General features: G+C 30.7%; 1 protein-coding gene across 8 annotated transcripts in view; it reads left to right on the top strand.

The window, feature by feature from the left end:
* LOC145291432 (mediator of RNA polymerase II transcription subunit 24-like) overlaps nt 1–23,881 on the top strand; it is a 51,676-nt gene that overhangs the window by 14,396 nt on the left and 13,399 nt on the right. For 4 of the 8 annotated variants that reach the window (XM_080137272.1, XM_080137270.1, XM_080137269.1 and 1 more), the window contains exons 6-12: nt 2,528–2,651; nt 3,434–3,593; nt 5,037–5,150; nt 5,970–6,097; nt 6,752–6,838; nt 10,753–10,858; nt 15,244–15,291. In XM_080137272.1, the coding sequence (XP_079993398.1) occupies nt 2,528–2,651; nt 3,434–3,593; nt 5,037–5,150; nt 5,970–6,097; nt 6,752–6,838; nt 10,753–10,858; nt 15,244–15,291 (767 nt within the window). The remainder of the gene's footprint in view (nt 1–2,527; nt 2,652–3,433; nt 3,594–5,036; nt 5,151–5,969; nt 6,098–6,751; nt 6,839–10,752; nt 10,859–15,243; nt 15,292–23,881) is intronic. The other 4 variants (XM_080137276.1, XM_080137274.1, XM_080137273.1 and 1 more) reach the window with 1 other exon arrangement.

Here is a 23,881-nt window from a genome sequence, read left to right as displayed (position 1 = left end):
TACTGTATACCGATACTCTGTGGCTGACTGGGATAGCTTCCGTACATTCATATCTGAGTTACCTCTGCACTCCATGTTTAAAAAGGAAGTGTCCTCTATAGTATCAGAGCTGACCGAATGGTTAATTGTAGGCATAGACCAATTCATACCATCTAAAAAATTCCAACAAAAACCTAACAGCCAGCCATGGTTCTCCCCAGAATGTGCTGCTGCTATCGCGCACAGAAACCACTTTTTCCATAGCTACCAACGTAATAGATGCACTGAGACTAAAGCTGCTTTCAGGACTGCCAGCAACCAATGTAAAAGAGTAATAAAAAATGCAAGAGAGCTATATGCTCAGTCTGTTAAATCCAAGGTAGCTGATCAGCGGCTTGGTTCCCACCAGTTTTGGCAAATAACAAATAGGATCCTGAACAGAAGTGTGCGTTCTATCCCAACCATTATCAATGGACCAGAGGTCATCTCGTCAGCGTCAGACAAGGCCAAACTATTTGCAAAGAACTTTGCAGCTAATTCTACCCTATGCAACGAAGGCCATCAACTCCCCATATTTCCTCCTATAACACAGAACAAGCTAGGTAACATGCAAATATCCGTGCATGAGGTCGCCAAGCTAATAAAAAACCTAGATTCCAGTAAAGCAACTGGCCCTGATGGCATCCCAATTATAGTGTTAAAAACGCTTCAACCAGAACTTCCTCCCATACTTACGAAACTATTTAAGCGCTGCCTTAAGGAGAAGTGCTTTCCGACCCCCTGGAAGACCTCATCAGTTTGCCCTGTATTTAAGAATTCAGGTGATAAGTCATCTCCCTCTCAGTACAGACCAATAAGTCTTCTCTGTGTTATGAGTAAGTTGCTGGAATCCATATTAAATAGAGAAATAGTCAACCACCTCAGCAGGAATAACCTTCTTAGTGACACACAATATGGTTTCCGCTCTGCAAGATCTACCGCAGATGTGCTGACGGTTATATCCCACAGGATTAGTGAATCTCTTGACAAAGGCTTCCTTTCTAGGGCAGTTGCTCTTGACATATCAAAGGCCTTCGACAAAGTATGGCATAAGGGTCTACTTCACAAGATTTCCAGCTACGGTATAACTGGAAATGTTTTCTCAATCATTAAATCATTTCTCTCCGATAGGCTCATAAGAGTAGTGGTAGATGGTCAAAAATCGGAGGCCTGCAATATAAATGCTGGAGTCCCTCAGGGGTCAATCCTGGGCCCAACTCTCTTCCTGATCTACATCAATGACCTCCCTAAACACATACTTAAATCATTTGTTGACATCTATTCTGATGACACGACCATCTATGGCAACACATCAAAGGCTGTAAATGACGAAGTTCTCTCTAATTCTCTCTCCTCTGATCTCGAGCGCGTGGTTCAGTGGGGGAAGATGTGGCTAGTTACCTTTAATGCATCCAAAACCAAACTCCTATCCTTACATCATCAACGCTCTGATCCCCATCTGGCATCAATTGTGATGGATGGCTCTCGTCTGGGTGAGGCCCCGTGTTTTGACAAGCTTCTGGGTTTGACCTTTACTCCTGATCTGAAATGGAACACGTACATCAAGTCTGTTGCCAAGGTCGCTGGAAAGATGGTGGGATCCTTCTACCGCTCCAGAAGATATCTCACTACTGATGCAATTCTCTATCTATATAAAAGCCAAGTACGGCCAAGGATGGAATACTGTTGCCATATCTGGGCAGGAGCTGCCAAAAACAGCCTATGATGCCTTGACAGAGTACAAAATAGACTTCGTGGTTTAGTGGGGGATGCCCTTTTCTCTACCCTGTTGCAAGCCTATCCTTGTTTTATCGTTATTTTCATGGCAGGTGCTCGTCTGAACTCCAATCCCTGGTCCCCCCTCGCCAATCTTTCACGAAAAACACCCGTCTAGCTGAATCCACTGTGAAAAATTTCCCCCACTCTATATCTGTGCCTAAATCAAAACGCGGATTTCATGAACAAAGCTTCTTTCTTAGAACTGCACGCCTGTGGAACTCTGTTCCGTCTGCCTGCTTCCCTCCGGACTACAACTTGGATGTCTTCAAGTCTAATGTTAACAAATTCCTAATGAACCGCCCCCTTAAGTAAACACTTCGTCAAATCTCCTCACTAACGTAATGTACTTGCAATAACCCTTATCCCTGAGTGGCTTCCGGGCCTTGATAAGTGGTGATCTCTGTGTAAAAAAAAAAAAAATCTGTGACTAAACTCACGAATAACCTGGTTTTGGTTTGCAAGATCAACCATTGAAATCTGGTTTCTGTATCCACACATACAGACATCATATATGTAGATAGATATTATATAAAAACTTATTCATCACCTTAATTTTGGTTTCTTAATATCTGGACAAAAAAAAACGATTATTTCAAATTTCATTGAATCAAACATTTGTTTTTAATTATAATTGTTTGAACTTATAAAAATAAATTAGCAGCCTATATGAATAATTATCAATTTTAAATAATTTTTGTTTGCCCTTTATTTTTTTAACATTTTTAAACAGAGACATACCGTGATTATGAGCAAACAGAAGTGAATGTTCGTGGCACCGTGACACAATTGCAACAGAACGTGATAACGACACAACAGAGAGAAAAAGTGATTGAAACTCTTAGAGTTCTTGGCAGGTAGATTTGAAGGCGATTTCTATTTTCTTTGCTACTTTTCTAACAAACTACTCGAAACTAAGTAATATCGAAACTAAGTAATATTGAAACTAAGTAATATTGAAACTAAGTAATATCGAAACTAAGTAATATCGGAACTAAGTAATATCGAAACTAAGTAATATCGAAACTAAGTAATATCGAAACTAAGTAATATCGAAACTAAGTAATATCGAAACTAAGTAATATCGAAACTCTAAACGAGTAAATCTGTAAAATGTAGATATTTTACAAGGTAATGCCTCCTATTTTTTAATCTACCCAAATGAATCAATGGGGTTTGCAAATTGCATTGTTATGATGAACTTATGTTGACAGTATGAGACTCTAAGAAAGCAACCCCTGTCATGGATGTGTCAGAAGTAGAGATGCATCATTTGATTTTTGGTAAAAGTGCATTAAAAATTATGGCTCCTGTGTAAAAAAAAAAAAAAAATAAATAAATAAATAAATAAATAATAATAATTTCCAGAGCACTAAAGGTTGCTTGTTTTAATGATACTACCCCTGTCTTCATAGCTCTTCAATTTTTTCAATTAAAAAAAATAGGAGGCTTTACTTTTGGAATAACCCTCGTAATTTTAAGGTTTCAGTTGTAAGGCTTGTATGTATTCTAAAATTCTCTATAACCTCATTAACAAAATGTTTATCCAATCATTTCATGATTTACATGTCAGATCTGTATTTTATTTTTACTTATAATTGTTAATATTTTATACGAATTGTGTGTATTTTATTTGTAGCCAAGAGATGCAACATTCCTCTGACAAACCCGTTCTGGAAGTGACTCACTTAACTGTATGCCCTACAGTTAATGCACTAGTCGCCCTGGAAGCTGTGTTGAATCCAACAAATGATGTACAACCTTTTTTAGAGCAACTTCTTGTGGTTGAAAAATTGGCTGTAAGTACAACACGAATAATTTTTATTATTATTTTTATTTATTTATTATTTATTTTTAAGCAAGAATTTGATTATAGTGAATTTAATCCATAAAAATGATTGAAGAAAGTGTACTTAGTTCTGATGACGGCATTCACCCTGGTAATCTCCAAGTGAATTTGCTGCATCACAAGTCAAGGCAGTTAATCCGGGTTCGTTTGCTGCTGACTTCTTAGCATACTTCAACCACTTGCAATAATATTGTCGCACACTAAAAATGCACTGGCCGGTCAGAACTTCCAAGTCATCTCTGACTTACATCATGTGTGGATTGTAGCGGTTGGGATGCAGTCAGATATACGAATCCCGAGAATGCGCTGAAGGCACCATTAGTCAAAGACTTTTAGTCTTTGAATGTGTAAACATAATATTATAATAGCCAAAACGTCTAAGGACATATCTAAGTCACTATTTCAATTTCTATCAATGAAGTAGATGTCTTAAAACCAAAGTTGCTTGTAGAACTGCTTATAATTGCTGCTGCAAATAGGTTACAAGAAATGCAAAAGAGCCATATGCTCAATTTCTTAAATCTTGAGTTGTTGAACAGAAACTTGATTCTCAAGAGTTTTAGAGAATAACAAACCATATATATCTGATATATATATATCAGAATGTTGCCAAGTTTATCAAGAACCTTGATGCCAATAAGGCAATTGTCTGCCTAGTCTTCTTTGCATCATTAGTAAGTTGTTAATCACTTCAACAAAAGCAAGTATAGTGATAATTAATATGGATTTCATATTGTAAGATCAACTGCTGACTAATATTACATAGGATCAGTGAGTTTCTCAATGAGAGCTTTGTTTCTAAAGCAATAGCTCTTGACATATCAAGAGCTTTTGACAGGGTCTGGCAAAAAAAAGTTGTTTCACAAGTTTGTTAGTTATACAGTATCTGACAATGTCTCCTCACCCTTTTCTATGGTAGTTGTTAAAATTTTATTTCATCAGTTCGGTTGCTTGTATAATTATTGGAATGATGGGAATCTTCCTAAAATTCAACTTTCTTTTCATGTCATACATAAGATTTTGGTATTTTATCTTTTCCATCTCCACTCTTTAACCCAGCATCATTGAAGATGTGTGTATGTGAATTATGAAACTGACACGGTGGATTAGACATAACAAAGTTAACAGATTTAATTGAAGAAAGAGTAAACTTCAATTAAATGTTAACTTTGTCATGTCCAATCCACTATATTAATTTCATGTTGTTTTTTAAATAACAAGTGAAAGAAATTAGTTTGTGTCTAAGTAAAATTTTACTCTGTGAATTTCTACACTAGGAAGATTAGATATTTGCTGTTATTGAATGGTGCATGACTTCATCCATAAATTGTCCAAATTCTTATTAGATTTTTGTTTTATTATTATTATTAAAAAAAATGTTTTTCTTTTTCAGAAATTGAATCGTGCTAAATTATACTGTGAATTGATGAGGGCTTGTTTTATGGGCTTGATTGATTCAAATGGAGGCCAAGAAGAACTAAAATGGGCTGCATTCACTTTTTTAAAGGTACCTTTTTTTTCTCTCTTTTTATAAATTTTCTTCAGATTTTATATCAATTTTAAATCAGAATTCAAGTTTTTATATTTTGTTTAAATCTTATGTTTTTTTGCTTTACTTCATTTTAATATAACTTAGATTACTATTAAATCTGTTTAGAAAGTGTAGTTAAGTTTTAATTTTTCAAAGCTCTTTGCTTATTTATGGTTTTCTAAAATAAATTTGTACGCATAAATCTTTTAAAAATAACTGATTAATTAAAGCTTAAGTTAGAATTCTGTAATGAATCATATCTTTTCCACTAAAATCGAACAGTTCTGAATTTTTTGAGATGACGGATGATTGTTATTATTTGGATTAATCAGACTAATGTTCTCATCTTGAGTGTTATTTGCACAACGTTTCGGTCAATGTGATCTCATCTTCAGATGTATAAGATGGTGATCTATACATCTGAATATGGTCGGGATGTTACACCAACTGAAACATTATGCAAATAACATTCTAGATGCAAACATTAATTTGATCAATCCAAATAATACATAAAATCAAATGATTCAAACATGCTACTTGGAGGTTAGCAGGCTACTAATGTGTTCATTTGTGCTTAAACAGTATATTTATAAAATGCTAAATTTGAAGTCTCTACAATCTACATTTATCTTTATGTAACATCAACCAAAAATCTTTCATTAATGAATGAAACCACATAAGTATATTTTTTAATACTTACATCAATAGTCTTTTTTTTCCTCAGTAAATGCATAATTTATTTTCTGTAAAGCTTTTAATAGCATAAACAATGTTTCTTTTTCTATTTTTTTTCAGCTCCCTCAAGTCCTTTTACGTATTCAACGTCAGTCACCGGGTCAAGATTTTACTCGTGAACTTGAATTGGGATTTGACAGACTTCTAAATTATGTACCACTTTTAGATGTGACGGATTTACGCCTCAAGTTAGTATTTTGACTTTTTCAAGATTTACTGATTACATTTTTGCTAGACTGGAAAAATTATATAATTACAAAAAGTAGCATACAATATTTAATTAAAGCTGAATAAACTGTTTTGGACTGTATTCAATAATTTTCAATGTTATTGATAATGTTTACTCATTTATTATTGTTTGAATTCATATGTTGAAACGAAAAAGCTATGACGCCATGCCAAAACTATAATTATTTTGTTATGGTAATGTTTTATGCACTATAAGAAATTCTCAAATGGGTCATTTGGTAGAATTTCGGACTGAAGATCTCAACATTTTGAATCCTGGCATCTGCTTCATTTACTATTTATATTGCTATATGTCCAAAAATAGTCAAGATCTGATATTCCGAAATGAGACAAATTCTACAATGCATTTATTACGTTTAAAATAATTGTTAATGATGGATCAACAAAATCTTTTCAAACAAATTTTTAGTATTTTTTTTTTTTTTTTTTCATTTAAGTAATGTTTTGCCTGATATGTTTTTTTTTTTGTTTTTTTTATGCTAAAACTGTAAATTTCTCAGTTTTTATTGTTTGAACTTTTTACAAATGATCTTGTAAAGAATATCAGTTTTTTTACAATATTATAATTATTTTTTAATTTCTAAATATTTTAGTTGTGATTGTGTCACATTCCTGTTGAAAGAATGTCAAAAATATACACTAATTACAGAAAACCAAGGAACAAAATTACAACAACGAAGGTTTGTATTTTCATTTTTTAAATCTACTCGTATTTTATCAGTTTATTATCTATGTATTCTAAAATATTGTATATAGTTGAGAAAATTTCAGAATAAAATAAATTAATATAACAATTGTGTTAATTTTATTTAAGATATAATCTATAAATTAATACTATATTTGTATTTCTTGCCTCTGTGATTTTCAAATTTTTATTTAGTATTAATCAATTTTAAATACAAACTACTCGAACTTAAGAAGGTTACGTTGCAGATCAATTTTATAGTGTAAACTAAGAGAGGCGTTCCAAAAGTAAAGCTTTTTATATTTTTTTTTTTTTTTTTTTACTCAAAAAGTTGAAGAGCTATAAAGACAGGAGTGGTACCATTAAAGCAAGCGACTTTTGGTGCTCCAGAATTTATTTTTTTACATAGTCACTACCATTCGCTTAGCACTTTTGCTAGGAATTCAATGACGCACCCCTGCTTCTGATACATATCCATAACGGATTGGATTCTTAGTTTTGCACTGATTGCATTCTTTGTTGCAGATACTGAAAGTGTGAAACTGAGATGAAACTTTCAGGTCATGAATGCATAAATTCAATCATCATAACAGTGCAATTTGCAACCCCCTTTGATCTATTCAGGCAGAATAAAAAAATAGGAGGCTACCATTCTAGTGATATAAGTTCTGTTCTTTTTAATCCAGAAAAAAAATATTTGCTTAAATGGATGTGATTTTTCAGCTTTTAATCAAAATCCGCCTTTTTATTTATTGCTATTTATGGATGGATCGTGTTTCTTTCCCTCTCTTTGCCTTTCTTTCTCAATTCCTGTTTTCTCAGTCTGGCCTTCCTGTTCAAGTCAAAAACGTTTTATTTTTTTTGTTTATACAATAATAATAAAATAGTGCCTGCTTGTGGCAGATGTCCATAATCAGCAAAAAAATATTTTGGCTTTATTTACCACTTGAAAATAAGAATAAAAATGGTTATATGTATTTTAGGTTTGGGAGCTGAGGTACACCAGTGTTCCAATACTGGGTTTGCCAGTATCTAATGTAAATAATGTATGGCATAATTTTTATGTATCATTAAGAATCCTGTTCTCACTAATTTTTCAAATGTGTCATTCCTTAACTAGGTATTTTTCAATTGATATCAATTTTTGGTGCTTATTTAAAATTACACTTAAAAAATAGAAAAATCTTTATGGTGTACATAATTGTTATGGAACGAAGATGCTATATTGCAAAAATGACTAAATTAATCAAGTATTTTTTTTTTTTTCACCCCAAACCAAGCACAGTGCCACTAAGTTGTAAAGGGCTATTGTTTGGGACCAGATCTGTGGGGAGTTGGGCAGAGAGATGTCTGTTCATATTACATTTGAACTTATGCATGTCAGAGCAGCAGGGGCCTGGGGGAGAATTTCAAAGTCTAGCAATTCAAGGGAAGGAGCTATTTGCGTAGAAGGCTTCCCAGCATCTAAGGATCTATACAGTGTAAGGGGTGGGATTTTGCTGCCTGTCGGGTATTTACATCGAGAGGGTACTAGTACTTTGAGTTTGTAGGGATGCCACATTTTGGCGATGGGATAGAGGTTGGAGTTAGGTGAGGCCTATTAGGTTAGCAGCTCTTTTTTTCTATAACCCCATCTAGGAGTGAGAGACTAATGGCAGATGCACCAGTCCAGATGTAACAATATTCCATACATGGATGCATAGTGGCTTTGTAGAGATACAAGATACTCTCTGGTGTCTGTAACCTTCTAGCATGGTAGAGGAGGCCACCTTCTTTGCAGCAGCCTTAGCAATTACCTCAATGTATTTGTTCCAATTCATGTTTGTGAATGTTAAGCCTAGGAGCTTGAGGGAAGTACTTTTGGGTAGTATATCATTAGCCATCACAATCAGTGGTTGAGAAGGTTTCTTGTAATTATTACAGGAAATAAGCTTAGCCTTGGCAACATTGAATGTTACCATCCAGTTTCAGCTCCATTCCATTACGGACTGGAGATCTTTCTTTAGAGTTTTAGCTATTTCTTTAGATATGTATTCATTCGTTTTCCCCTTAAGTTTGTTATAGAGCATAGTGTCATCAGCAAATATACCCATCTCAGAGACAATTTTATCAGGGAGGTCATTTATGAATATTAGGAATAATAATTGTCCGAGGATTGATCGATGGTATACCCACATTTATATCATTGTTCAGATGTACAACTATCAAAGACAACCTGGATTTTTCTCTTATCTAAGGATTGAATTATGTTCAGTATGCGTCCAGTAATACCATATGATTTAATTTTCATTAGAAGACCATCTGTGTCAAACCCTGTCAAAGGCCTTAGATATGTCTAAGGCTATTGACCTAGATTCCCCTGCTTTATCCAGTACATGGTATATAAATTCGGAGATTAATTAAGATATCTGCAGCTTGCCTAAATCCATACTGTTAAAGAAATTTAGTATCTATGGGGTGGTGATTTAGTGCTTGATTAATTAAGGACTCAAAGATTTTGAAGAGAAGGAGGGAGACTAATAGGGCGATAATTTTTGCCAGCCATTGATGATCTCTTATGGAGAAATAGATAAATCGTTAGTCAAATTGAGTTGTCCGCCCTTAAATTTTAATGCATCCTAAAAACATGGCGCCTACCGCTTGTCTCATCTGGCTTATCATAAAATTTGAATTTCTTTAAATAAAGAAAAATTGCTCAATCAATTTATGTAATTTTTGCTATATAACGTTTTTATTCTGTGATTAGTATGTATATCAAGGAATTTTCTGTATTTTTGTTTTTAGTCGCGTGCAAGTGACTCTATAAGTCACTCTGTCGGTTGGTTGGTAACATTTTTGTGCTTGGCCTTTTTGGTTAAAATCAAAGGTCTGTTGTTAATAGATGGTGTTCTTGGCTCTTTCAGCTTTTCTTGGCCAAAAGGCCAGGATCAAAGTGTAGTATCTGTTCCGGCAGATACTGCACTTAAGATAATTTGTACCAGTCAATGGAGGGGAAACCCTCTATACTGGGACAATTATTATTTTTGGTAACCAGAGTGCCCCCTTTTTGCCTACTTTTAGGGGAGCTGGTTTTTACCTCACATTAAAAACGGCCTTGTGCCTAATTTGCTCAGTGGGGGAGCAAATAAATACCATCAAAGTGTAGTATCTGTTCTTACTACATGCTGTACTTATTGTGATATAAAGGGGGGGATCACTTTTCTGTATTAATTTAATGTAAAATGATCACCCACTATACAACCAGTCAGTCTCAAAGCCATTCAAGTATTTTTTGAAGGATTCCGGTTATTTTTTTAAGCATTAAAGTCATTCTTAAGGTCATTCAATTCATCCTTAAGTTCATTAAAGTCATTCTAAGTCATTTACTTTTTCTTTAAGTCATTTCAGCCCATTTTTCGGTCATTTTAGTTTATCTTTAAGAATCATGTCAATCCTACATTCACGCATTCATTCATTACAAGAGAGCATACGACTAATGGCTATCAGCCTTGTTAAAATTAATGTAACTCAATTTTCTATTAAAAATTTTCTCACATAAAATTATTTTCAAATTTGTATCTAAAAAAAACAATTAATCTGACCTCAATAAATAATTCAAATTATTCTAATTTTGTTTATTCTTTCTACAGTGAAGAATATTTTATTCATTTTTCTTCATTCTTTCCACTGCAAGAATATTTTCAGATCGCTTTTTTTTTTTTTCTGAAAATTATACATGAAATATAGAAATTTTATCTATTTTTCACATATTCTCTATACTAATTTTAATAAGTTCTAATTAAGTTTCTTATATCATTAGTTAATTGTATGTTACAACAGTTTATAATATTGTTAAAGTCAAAAATAAGATATTTAATTACAAACAATTCAAATTATCTCTTAATGTTATTTCTTGATTTCTCTTTGCAGAATTTCAGAAACTCAGAAGCCTCGATCTTCCGAAGCAGTTTCCAATACCCAGCCAAGCGTTAGCTTGATTTTACGAGCTGAGCCTACAGTTACAAGTATTCTTAAGGTACAGGCATTAATTTTTTGTTCTACAAAATCATAATTTATTGAAACAAAAAAAAAAAAGATACAAAGAGAAAAGGCTATTGATGAATTTTCTTTTGTTGTAAACCAACTTGACACCAACCATTCTATCATGTAATATATTAAGAATGTTAGTTTCTGCCAAACTTTTGGTGCTTATTTAGAATTACACTTAGTTAAAACAAAACAAATACAAAGAAAAATCTCATCATGGAACGAAGATGTCATATTCTAAAAATTACGTAAATTGATCAAGTATTATTTTTCTTTTTAAGAAAATCAGATTTTATAAGCAAGCGGAAACCAATAGTGGCCATATTGATTTAAGTTTTGCCGAAATTCAAGGACGGCAATTCAATTCAACTAGAAAGATTTTGTTTGTATTCATATAATCAAAACTTTTAAATTGCTAAAAATCGTAAAATTTGATTTTCTTAATAAAAAAGAAATACTTGATCAAATTGTGATTTTTGGAATATGACATTGTTCTGTGACTAGTAGGTACATCATAAAGATTTTTTTGTATTTTTTTTTTTTTTATAATGAAGTGCAAATCTCAATAAGTACCAACTTTTTTTTATTTTAAAGAAATGCTCGGTTTTATTATTAAGTTGTGATTTCATTTGATAGTTTTTAGTTTCATTAATCAACATTGTTTACATGTTCAAATAAAACTTTACACAATCAATGTATTGTGTATTTGTTTTTATAGAAGTGTGTAGCCATTTCACCATTATTATTTATATTTGATTATTTTTAAATGTGTTTTGTTTTTCAGCAATTTTAGCTTAGTTAACTTCCAACCCTTAAATTGTTAAGTAATATTTTGCTTTTATTCATTTTGTTAAATCTTATCAAATTTTTTTGGAAGAATGTCTCAAATTTCTGTATCTGAAAATTATATTTGAGATTTAGATTTTTTTTTTCACTTTCAATTGTAATTCTCTTAAACTTTTGAAGGGGAATAATAAAAAAAAAAAAAAAAATTTTTTTTTTGAAACGTTTTTTACTTACAAAATCATTATGCTAAAAAAAAGGTAATGACATAAATATGAACTTCTGATTTAACCATAAAACTTTCAATTGAATATTGCATGTTTTATATTTTTGTGATAATTGATACTTCTTGCGGTTACTTTTTAATTTTACACTCGACCAGATGCTCTCTGTCATGATATATACAAATAGTTTTTTTGTGCTTGTACAAAGATAGGCAACAGATCGATTATTTTTTTTTATGTCCTTTTAAGCAAAAACAATATTACCTAATTGTCATGTTGAAAATAGTAATAGGCCCCAAAATTACAAAATTTCATAGAGTATAAAGTTATTTATAGTTAAAAATACTTTTATGAAAAATTGGGGATAATTGAATTTTTCATAGATGTTTTAATAGATGATTGCAGAAACAGGGGACATAACACAGATTGCTTTTTTTATTTTTACCATCATAATGGCGGCTACACTGTTTAGCCAACATTGATACTTTTTTTTTTTTTTTTACTAAAAACACAGTAGCCATTCTACTCGATGAATTTTCATAATTTTTGAACATATTACTAGTTTAAACTAAAATAATATTGTTTTTGTATTAAAGACATTTTTTTTTTAATTGATGTGTCACCTGTCTTTGTACAAACACTTAAATTTTTTTATTTTTGATGTCGTTTACATCACTAGAAATAAAGAATACACATTTTGGTTCTAGTCCAGAATTCACTCTAATAAAAAACAAAAATAAAGAAAGATCTGTATGATGTAGATACCAATGATGAAACAAAAATATATTCCAAAAGTTATGTAAATTGATCATGTAGTTTTATTTTTAATTAAGAAAATCAAATTTTATGAGTATCAGAAGTGAATCTCATTAGTTATTTTGAAAAATATCTCAAACAAAAGGAGGATATTTCATACTAGATTTGCTGTGATGCCTATGAAATCCAATTAATCACTTAAAAATGATTATCTTTCCAAAAATATAACTACTTCATCAATTTACATGATTTTTTGGAATATGACATCTTAGTTTCATCATAGGTACATACATCATACAGATTCTTTTTGATTTTTAATATAGGGGAGATTCTGAACAAGGATCCATCTATACACTAAAGTATTCTTCTACCTAACTCCTTCAGGTTTTGCAATGTTTAATATTTAAGTTATAAACATGCAGATAATGCAATGTTTTTGAGATTTTCTTAATTGCTGCTTTGTATTGGGTTTTGCTTTTCAAGCTGATCCCAACTTTTTATTTGAAATTCTTCTAGGATCGAAACATTGGTTTATAATAGACTCTTCATGAATTACCACATGTTACGACTTTCTTTCCAACTTGTTAGAATTGTTTTGGATTTTGATTCTGCTTTTCTTGGATTTCAAAATTGTAATTTTACATCATTATTTCTCATTGCAACTACAAATGTTTGACATGGAATTTTCTATAAAAATATCTGTTTTGGTTACATTAAAAGTATCTTTTGCAAAACTGATAACAATTTCAACATGAATATATATTGCCAGTTTTACCTCTTTTTGAAGCAAAAATATTCCTATCACGAGCCTTATTGGAAATGTTGATCTAAAGATTTTTAATCGACAAATTTAATGGCTTTTATCCATTAGGCGTTGGAGAAAATTAATGTTTTAAAGAATTTTGGATTTTGAATAAAATCACTGATATTTTGCTTGTTTAAAATGAAAGCCTTGGTAATGTTAACGGAGATAAAATATGGAGTTTCTTAAAGTCATAAAAATGTAATGACATAAAATTATTTTGTATGTTAAACTTTTTTGTTCACTTTCTCATCTTTGTTGGCCTTAATTTTCATAGTTTAATAATTTGACAAGATATTTTTTCATACTTTTTGTAATGGTTTTGACTAATTTTCGCATGATATTTTGTTCAGTTCTTATCTATCTTCATTTTTTTTTTTTTTTTTTTTTTTTTTTACAAATGCCGTTTTCATGTTTATGCGTATACCTAATTCTTCCCTTCTTTTACATCTAATTCAATATTTTACATTAGAAATTATGTCTTCAATTTTTCATTCTTTTAAATGGAGTATATTTCAAGTTCTAAAATTGATCAAATTTCTCTGTATATTTAGTGATTTATTTTTCTGTTAAATGTCATTTAAGAAATTGTAATAAAAATATTAATAGTTGTATCAAGGCTGGAATTGCATAGTTAAAATTGTATCAACAGTTAAATGTTTAATGATTGCCTTTATGTATTGTAGTATTCAATCTTGTCAAATGTTTAAAGTAAAATTTTTTTCATGATACAGAATAGAAAACTCTTTTCAATTGGATTATTCGAATTACTCTTCTCTTCAGTGCTCCTGTCTCTGTAACCTCTGACTTTCTTCAGGTGCATCTTGTTAAACTCTGAAATCTATCCACATGGACCTGTGATGCAATGGATAAAGTGCTAAGTAATGATATTTTTCTTAGTGATACTTCTTTTGAGGGTTAAAAGTTCAATCCTCAGTTCTATATAATTAAAAATTACTGTAGACTTCTACCTGGTTGTGGTTGACGAAATTAGAACAATCTACTCTCTGGGTTCAGGTTGAAATTTAATATGAATTTCTGAATTTAACAAGACGTACCTAAATAAAATTGGAGGTTACATCAGCCAAAATATGTTGAGAATATCACCCCAAGTGAGAACAGTGGACTTAATTCAAATTATCAATCCTTATCCTCAAAATTCTGAAACATTCTTATCAAAGTGGAAATATTTTACTGTCATGCGAATAAGGTGAAAAAGTACTAAGTTTTGTCGTTTGAATGTTCATTTTATTCAAGTAAATCTTAATTTTATTTCATTTGTACTTTTCAATTAGGTGAGAATAATAGTCTGTTAATATTTGAGTTTATCACTTGTGTACTCGTCCACACATCATTTCACACACACACACACACACACACACACACACACACATTTGTACACACGCAAACACACACACATTTGTACATGCAAACAATTAGAATGTATTGTTTGTGTATATTACTCGTGTTATGTTTCAACTTTCTTTCTCTCTCTCTTTCTCTCTCTGTACAGCAATGATGTCATCTCATCTTAAGAATGGCTATGCTTTTCAAACAAAAAAAAAATGACCATTCTATGTGGTCAACACTTAGACAGAATGTAGAAATATGGAAGTGTAATTTAAATTAAAAAAATTAACTCTAAACTTGACTTTTGTTTGGCTGCTGACAGTGAGTCTCATTGAACCATCTTATTGTCGCAGCCAATTTGGCATTCGCCTGCACGTTTTTATTTCAGTATGATTTTAAACTAAATGTATATCCTGGTCAATGTTCTACATTCTGAAAAAGTATTCGGTTGACTTGCAGTTTACTGGTTCCCCTCATAATATGGCGACTGTAGAAGATGTGCATTCAGTAAGTTTGCTATGATTTTCAGTATTATGTGAAAACAGAAACCCTACTTTTGATTAAACACAATCTCTCTCTCATTTTTTTTTTTTCTGTCTCTTTTCTCTCCATGACATGTAAAATAAAGTGTGCAATTAGAACGATTCACTCGCCCCACTCTAATTTGTACGAATGCTGCCCGTGTCCAGATGTGTGAGTGAGTGCCTAAAGTAGCATTTCTAAGTCTGACAGCACCATTCATCTAATAGCAACAGTTAATTTTTTACTAATTACATTCATAAAGGCAAGTTAATATAGATTCATTAAATGTTGTACTTATAACCAATTTCTGTATTTGTATGCTTAAGATTTTTCATATCTAGAGCATGACCTCACAAATTTGAAAGGCTCTTCACAAATGTCCTGTCTTAGATGTTAAAAATATTCAAGAATCATTCTTGTGAGTGTGTGTGTGTGTGTGTGCACGCACGCCATAGCTAATTTGTTTTTTTTTTTATCTTGTGTTTCTAACCTAGAGATGATCTTTAATGTGCATTACCAATGTCTGTGCTAGTTAAGCTTTTGTATTTTATACATGCATTTGTCTTCTGTTTATTTTCTTTTTTTTTAATTTTGCTCCATTTGTCACTTATAATTGTATGCTACTTAATTTTAGTTATCTTTTTATTTTTTCACTGCTTTATATTATTTCAAATACAAGCTGACAGTTCTGCAATCTTTTTTTTTTTCTTTTCAATTTTGCTTTAAATTTTTATTTTATTACAAATTAAAAAAAAAAAAATTTATAAGAAATTACTTTTTGACTTGTAGTCAGATATTTTCAATTTGTTTTGTCATCCTGGTATGTGTAGTGACATTTCTCTCTTCCCCTCCACCCCCTGTCTCTTGTGGCACCACTTCTAATGCAGATAGGTGTATATATATATATATATATGTGTGTGTGTATATACACTTAACACACCAACACTATAGCCATTTTTGCACAGGTGCACACTTCTGCAGGTCAATCAATATATCATAAGCTAACATGTATCATTTTATTTTTTCTTTCTTCTTCTCCTTCCCTCAATTCAATCACATCTGTTTTCCTTTGCCGCTTTTATTAAATAATGAAAAAAAAAGCAACAACTCCAGGGATCACCAGCAAACTGCAATTCAATCTATTGTGGTTAAATCATCCTTTTCCTATTTTTTCTGTGAGCCATCATCATCATCATCATTAGCTGATGTAGATAAAAAAAAATTGTCGTTTTGTTGTCATTCTTTCTCCTCATCATCCTCCTCCTCCTCCTTTGCTTTCTCACTAATGATAACAGCAGCAGCAGCCAATTGTTTTTGTCTTTTGGTCAAGGTCTTATATAAACATGTTTCTAAAAAGAAAAAAAAAAACAAACAATAGTGTTGGCAAACTAGTCTCATGGTCAATTTGATTCTTGATGAGTGTGCACCAACATTGAAGCCCATGGGCCAAATATGCAAATGAATCAGTTCAAAGATTAGTTTTCAAAAAGTCTTTTTATTAACTTCTAATAGTATTTATGCATTGGAGCTATGTAATCCTTTTATAGATTTTTGTAATTTGTCCTAAAATCAAAACCATGCTTTTAATAGTCGTTTTTAGAAATTGATCTCAAATAAAATAGCATTCGCAATGATTATTTACAATTTCTATCCCGATTCTAATAGTATACAGCCACTATATGAAATTATTTTTTTATGATTACAAAGTTTACATGAGGTGGGTTACTTTGAGAATATTTAACAGGTTAAGATTAAAGTTGGGTCTATAATGATTGATTTAAAATTGTGGTGCTTATTTAAAATTACACTTGATAAAACAAAAATACAGAAAACATATTTGCACTTGTCATGGAATGAAGATGTCATATTCCAAAAATTATGTAAATTTATTGCATAGTTTTTAACTAAGAAAATCAAATTTTATGAGGAAGTGAGATGGGCCATGAGCCACCATATTTTTAGAATGTTGAAATTTAATGACAACAACTTAATTTGACAACAAGATTTTGTTTATATTCAAAATGATTAAAACCTTTTAATCACTCAAAATCATAAAATTAAAAAAAAAAAAACTACTTGATCAATTTATGATTTTTGGAATTAGACATTTTCGTTCCATAAGTACTTACATCATAAAAATTTTCTGTATTTTTTTTTTTACATGTAATTTTAAATAAGTACCAAAATCTTTAAAATTAGATAAATTGTAAGAAAATTTTTTGTTATTCTTTAATACTAAAATAAATTTTTTACAAAAGGACATAACTGTGTATTCTTCAATTGTTATTTATTCATTATAAAGAATATGTGTGTAATTAAAACGAAAAGACCCTTAATTTCTTATTTCAATTCAAATTGAAAATACTTGAAATAACGTTATATTTCAAATTGATCTGATGACCAACACACATTTTCCATGCATTCATGACTCTATTTCAGCTTAAAAGAAAACTATTTCCTCTTTTTTCTTTTCTGTTCATAAATATAACATTGTTGAAGACAATTTTATTGTCAATGATATTAAAGCAATTTTAAGGTAACTTTGAGAATAATTTTGAATGTGGTGTCAGTTTTACTAAATTAGTTTTTTTTTTTTTTTTTTTTTTTTTTACTTTTCTCAAATCAATTTTATTCAGATTTTCAGTGCCTCTCCCATTTTTACATGTGCGCGCGTGACTACACACACACACACACTTGTTGTAATATTTGTTTTCAATAGAATTTAATGCTGTTTATTTCTATAAAGTTTCAGATACAAAACTTACAAAATGACAAAGTGTAATATTCCCACAGATTATATAAAAGCTTATATAAATACATAAAGGTAGATAACCTAGAGTGGATTTATGTGAGTAAACTGAAACCTTGACTTGTCGATTTAAACCAAAAAGTCTACATGATATACACACACACATGCACGCGCACACACACACACACACACGCGCATCGACAAGTCATGGTTTCAATTTGTTGTCTACCATTGAATTGGTCAGCTCAATAATAGATTAGCAGTCTGGAGGTTGTAAAAACTGAAAGCACAAGTTGAACATAAATATATACCAGCTCTACTAATAACTATTTTAGTACTGAGCACTATTGAATAAAATATTTACAGATGGAAGTCAACAGCCTTGTATGGCATAGCTGCAGAAAAACTTGTAAAACAAAATAAATTAGTGTCAAAGCTGTGTGCCCACAACCGGACGTTACCATATTTTAGGGAATTTGTTTTTGTAAAGAAGTACCAGTCACGATATATAATGAAAAGGAGAAACTTTAATATACTAATTCACAAATTAATGTCTAGAAAATACAATTTTACAATATTCTATCATGCTAATTAGCAAATCAATCCTGTTGGAAATGCCAATATAAATCTGTCATCATATAACTATTTTGTTATTATAATCTTATTTCTATTCAAATCTCACTTTGGCCTTATGCATTACTAAAACATTAATGAAATGCTAATTGTTATAACATTAATATTTCATTTACCTGAATACTTGATGTACTTAGCAATCTTTGGACAATTGTTATTGTTGAAGTTCTTAATTGTTTTCTATTTCCATCTTTGATAGAAGGAAGAACAATGCTTTTTGTCTCCTAAATAAATCAAACACTGATGCTTTTCTGCATTCACTTTTCAATCCGAGTGATCATCCTTAGAAGCGTACAAAATCTTTGCTGCTGCTAGTAATTATAGAGATTCTACAAATTCATTTGATGTTTTTATAGTCACATGTGGCATGAGAAATTAAAAATTATCTAAAACTAATGTTCATTTACATATATTTAAAACTTTCTTGTGTAAATGTTTAAATATATCGAACAATATTATTGCGGTGCATCATTTTTTATTTATTTTTTTTCATTAGAAAAATTATGTTCGTTTTAGGCTTTAATAAACAGCTTTCTCTAGTATCTTCTCTTCCACTTGTATTTCCGGTACTGAAGTTATGTCTGACAATGGATAGTCTGGCAGTTGATGGTGAGGGAGGGGTACACACCTTCACTTTGTAGCACAAGAGACCTTTACGATTCCCACTTGTAGACACTTTGGGGCTTTTTTTGCATTTACAACGCAATAACAACCATCACTCTTTTCTGTTTTGTGGCTCTCTTTCTGCACACAGACACACCTCACTTTAAAATGGGCCCTTCTCCATTGTTGCACTGGTAGACATTTTTATCTTGGTACATAAGCAAAATGTGTTTTTTTTTTTTGTTTTTTTTTTTGTTTTTCTTAATCAGACTACTATTCTCATCTTGACTGTTATTTTCATAATGTTTTGTCCAATGTAATCTCCGACCTTCAAATGCGTGTTTTTCAAGCTCTTGAACCAGTATGGAATTTGGAACTGAACCATTTAATCCACAAAGGTAAAGGGTTCTCATTCCATCACCTAAGATTGTGTAGATGTGTCAATTTATTGTATTCACCTCCTCCCTGGGAGGTTAGACACAAGGTCAGATGTAGGTTTTGATGAACCTGTGGAATGAACTGGATTAAAATATGAAACAGTCAGTGTCATTATCCACTTAGCTACCGTTACCATGTTAATTTATTTTTTAATTATCACTTTAAGGCTTGAAATGTTCAACTTTCAGAAGACTATCACTCATTCTTAGCTAATACTTTTAACCATTATGCAAAAGCATTACTTTTCTATTTTCGTTTTTATTGTATTCTAATTTGCGATTTATAAATTGGATTCAATTTTATACTAGGTCTACTTAGGAGGCCAAAAGATTTTGAATAAACAACCAAGATGAGAGTAGTAGTCTAAATAATCCCAATTATCAAACTTCATCTAAAAAATCCTGAAATAGGATTTGTTCTTTTAAGCAATGTTTTGACTATCTTATTTTTCTAGGCGAGAGAAGAATTATTCAATTTTATTTTGTCAATAAATACAATTAAGATTAAGTTAATTTTATGCGTTTAACTTATAAAAAAATTTGAATAAAAAATAAAAAAATAAAATATGCTGCTATATATGTCAAGTTACATCAAATTAACAAATACCTAATTTTAGAAATAAAAGAAAAAAATCTAACCAAATTGACAAAATTTTTTCTAATGCTCCCCAAAATAACCTAAACTTGTTCAAATATCTTTATCTTTACAGCAAATATAAACTTTGTTCCATTTTTTTTTTTTTTTTTTTTTTTCTCACCAAATCAGAAATTGTAGTCATTGTTTTGTTAAAATCTGCTGGTTCTTGTCTAGAATTCCCTCTGTATTAAAAATCTAGAAACATCTGTATGATGCGTGTACCATAATGCAAATTGATCAAGTTGTTTTATTTTTAGAAATGATCATTTTTAATAAGCGCTTAATGGGAATTCGTAGGCACAACTTAAATCTAGCAAGTATGGATTATTGTTGGGTTATCCGCCCCCCTCCCTCCTTTTTTTTTTTTTTTTTTTTTTTCTTCAAAATGGCAAGCGAAGCCGGTCACTTCTTGGATATTCATTAAATTTGATTTTCTTATTTAAAATAAAACTACTTACTCAATTTGCGTGTAGTTTTGAAATATATTTTTGTTTCGTCACAGATACATACATCATACAGATTTTATTTATTTTTGTTTTTAATGAGCGGAATTCTTTACTCCAATGCACCAGTTTGATTTTTGTTTCTATTGATGCCCTTTATCCATGTAACCTATGTAAATTCTGTATTCCCCAAATAATTCACTTCAAATTATAATTTTATAATTAATAATCAAATTATTTTTATTGTAATTATTATTCAAATCATTGTTATTATTGAAACCATTTTAAATTATTTTGTAATTATTATTCAAATTATTATGTTGTCACAAAGATGAATCATTCAGATCAATAGGCAAGCCAGATTTACTGCTTCACAATATGAAACAATAAAAAAAGGATCTATTTTTTTACAAGGAGAAAAGAGTGTACAAAATGCCAACAGGGTGACCCATCTCATTAAACCAAAATTGATACAAAAAGTAACATTGCACAATAAAGATTTTACGTTTTATTTTTCTTAATCTTTAAAGAAATGTTATTTTGCTTTTGTCAAATATTTTCAACATTCAACGATCGTTTGTAAACTGTTGTTTTCTCATTTTCTTCTTTTTTATATTTAGTTTTTTAAAACTCTTTCTCTCTTCCTATTCACCCAGTTTTATTCATCTTTATTAGTATCGGATCTATAGCCTGTTCGATTTTTAACATGGTATTGTCTGAGGTATGCACTCCTTGGGTGCCTTTTTGTTTTTTTAAGTTGTTAAAAGCTAGTTTGTTTCTTTGTTTAATCTCAAGAAAAGGACATTTGTCGGTTTAAATTTGTAGGTGCAAAATGATGTCGAATGCTGTCGGTTAATGCCCACTTTTTTAAAGAAAAATTTTAATGTTTGGCAGGAGTGGAAAAATTGATTGAACTTTCTTTCCTAATTCTCTGGCTTGTTTGACTAAAGCAAAAATGACCTTTTATATAATGATGATCATTCCAAAAGTAAAGCCTCCTCTTTTTTTTTTTTTTCTTTTTTTCTTTTTTCTTATATATATAACTCAAAAAGTGCTATGAAGACGGGAGTGCTACCATTAAAATGAGTGATGTTTTGTGCTCTAGAATTGATTTTTCTACATAGTCACCACTATTCTCAATGCACTTTTGCAGAAATTCAATAAGGCATCTCTGTTTCTATGACAGGGATTGCTTAGTCTCACACCCTCAGTATCTGCAACAAAGACAAAAACTTTCAGATGATCATAACAATGCAATTTGCAATTCCCCTCTGATCAATTTGTGCAGAAAAAAAAAATAGGGAGCATTACTTTTGGAACGCCCCTTGTGCGTGTGTGTAATATATTTCCTTGTATAAAATCCTACTATCCATAACAGTAAACACTAAACATGTACCTCCTATTAATTTCTCTAAATACCACACTACTTATTGTTAAATGTTATTTTTATTTCAAAATGTTTTTCTTACACATGAACATATAGCGATACAGTTTCTATATTCAGTTATTATAAAATATTGCATTTTTAAATAACTTTAACAGCACTTTTGCACTTGTTCACTTAGATCAGCTTTTTATTTTATCAAATTTTGAAATCTTAAACCAGAAAAAATGAACTAGAAAAATGTTCAATAACAAATTCTTAATGTTTTGTTGATAATTGTTTAAATTGATAACTATTCCTCTCGTGCATGAAGATTTTGTTTTTAAAGTAAAAATGTATAAGTTTGTAAATCTTTTGCTATCATGGTTTTAAATCAAAATAACATTTTCAGATCTTTAATGTCTAAACTCTTTCATTATAATTCCATGCTTTACCAATTCTTTTGTGTTTTCTCTCTCACGATAAAATTCTTTGAATAATTTCAAAATTTAACTCTACTTCAAAATATAAAGCTTTTCTCATACTAACACATAATGATTAAATTGTATGAAACAAAAAATAATGGTATTTTCGAACAAACCTTATCTTTAAATCAGTGTTCCTCAACCAAGCTTCTCCGGAAACCTAACCTTCCGCAAAAGGTCTCCTAGGGTTCTGCAAGAACAAGTGACATAAGCTAATAAACTGGATTTTTCGGTACGTGTACAGTTTAGTCAAGACATTAAAAAATGAAAATATCGAAAAAACTTTAAATTGTATGTATCCGTTATGGAACGAAGTTCTCCAAAAAAAAATTTCACTTGATTTCATCAAATAGTTTTTTTTACAGCCAAAAAACAATTTGTTATGATACCGAGCAAAATGTTCGATTTTTAGGAAGAAAAGCTAGTATTAAAGATGGGAGGGGTGTCGGCGCTTTAACTGGAGTTATCTCCCTTTGGCATTTCTAAAATTCAAACAATTTTTTTTTTTTATTCAAGATGGCTGCCTTCAACGTGCTCTCATAAAAACGTGTTTTTCCGCTGTAAAAAAAAAAAAAAAAAAAAAAAACTAGTTGAAATTAAGTGAAATTTTTTTTGTCGGAGAACTTTGTTCCATTAACGGATACATACAATTTAAACTTTTTTCGATATTTTCATTTTTTAATGTCTTGACTAAACTGTACAAGTACCGATTTTTCATTTAATTTTGTATATGTAATATGACTAAACAAGCATGTTATTGTAATATAATCGTTGGAAATGTATTGAACTATGTCTGTATGGTGCTAGTGTGCAAATTTGATAAAGAATTATTATTCCTTAAGCCAGTTTTTAAAAACAATATATACTGACATTTACCAGTGTGAATTACAATAAAATAAAATATTTGGATTCTTTGAATTACTTTTCTCTTTTTCAGTGTTTTCACACTGTTTCAGTCGCTGTAACCTCCGAGCTTCTTAAGGTGTATTTTGTCAAACTCAGAGAATTTATATGGAATTTTGAACGAAACCCTTTATTTAATTCGTGAGAAATTCTGTACAGATACACCTGAAGAAGGTAACAAGCAAAGCATTGTAAAAATAACACTCAAGATGAAAACAGTTGAAGAATCCAAATAATATAAATTATCAATCATCTCAATAAATTCAGCAACATAGATATAACTTTCTTTTTTTTTTTTTCGTAGGATTTCCATGAGATGTAA

This window comes from Euprymna scolopes, chromosome 12 (assembly GCF_053919585.1).
Source record: "Euprymna scolopes isolate OS-2025 chromosome 12, ASM5391958v1, whole genome shotgun sequence".
NCBI lineage: Eukaryota > Metazoa > Mollusca > Cephalopoda > Sepiida > Sepiolidae > Euprymna > Euprymna scolopes.
Note: the sequence above shows the minus strand (reverse complement) of the source record. Positions and strands in the feature narration are given on the sequence as shown.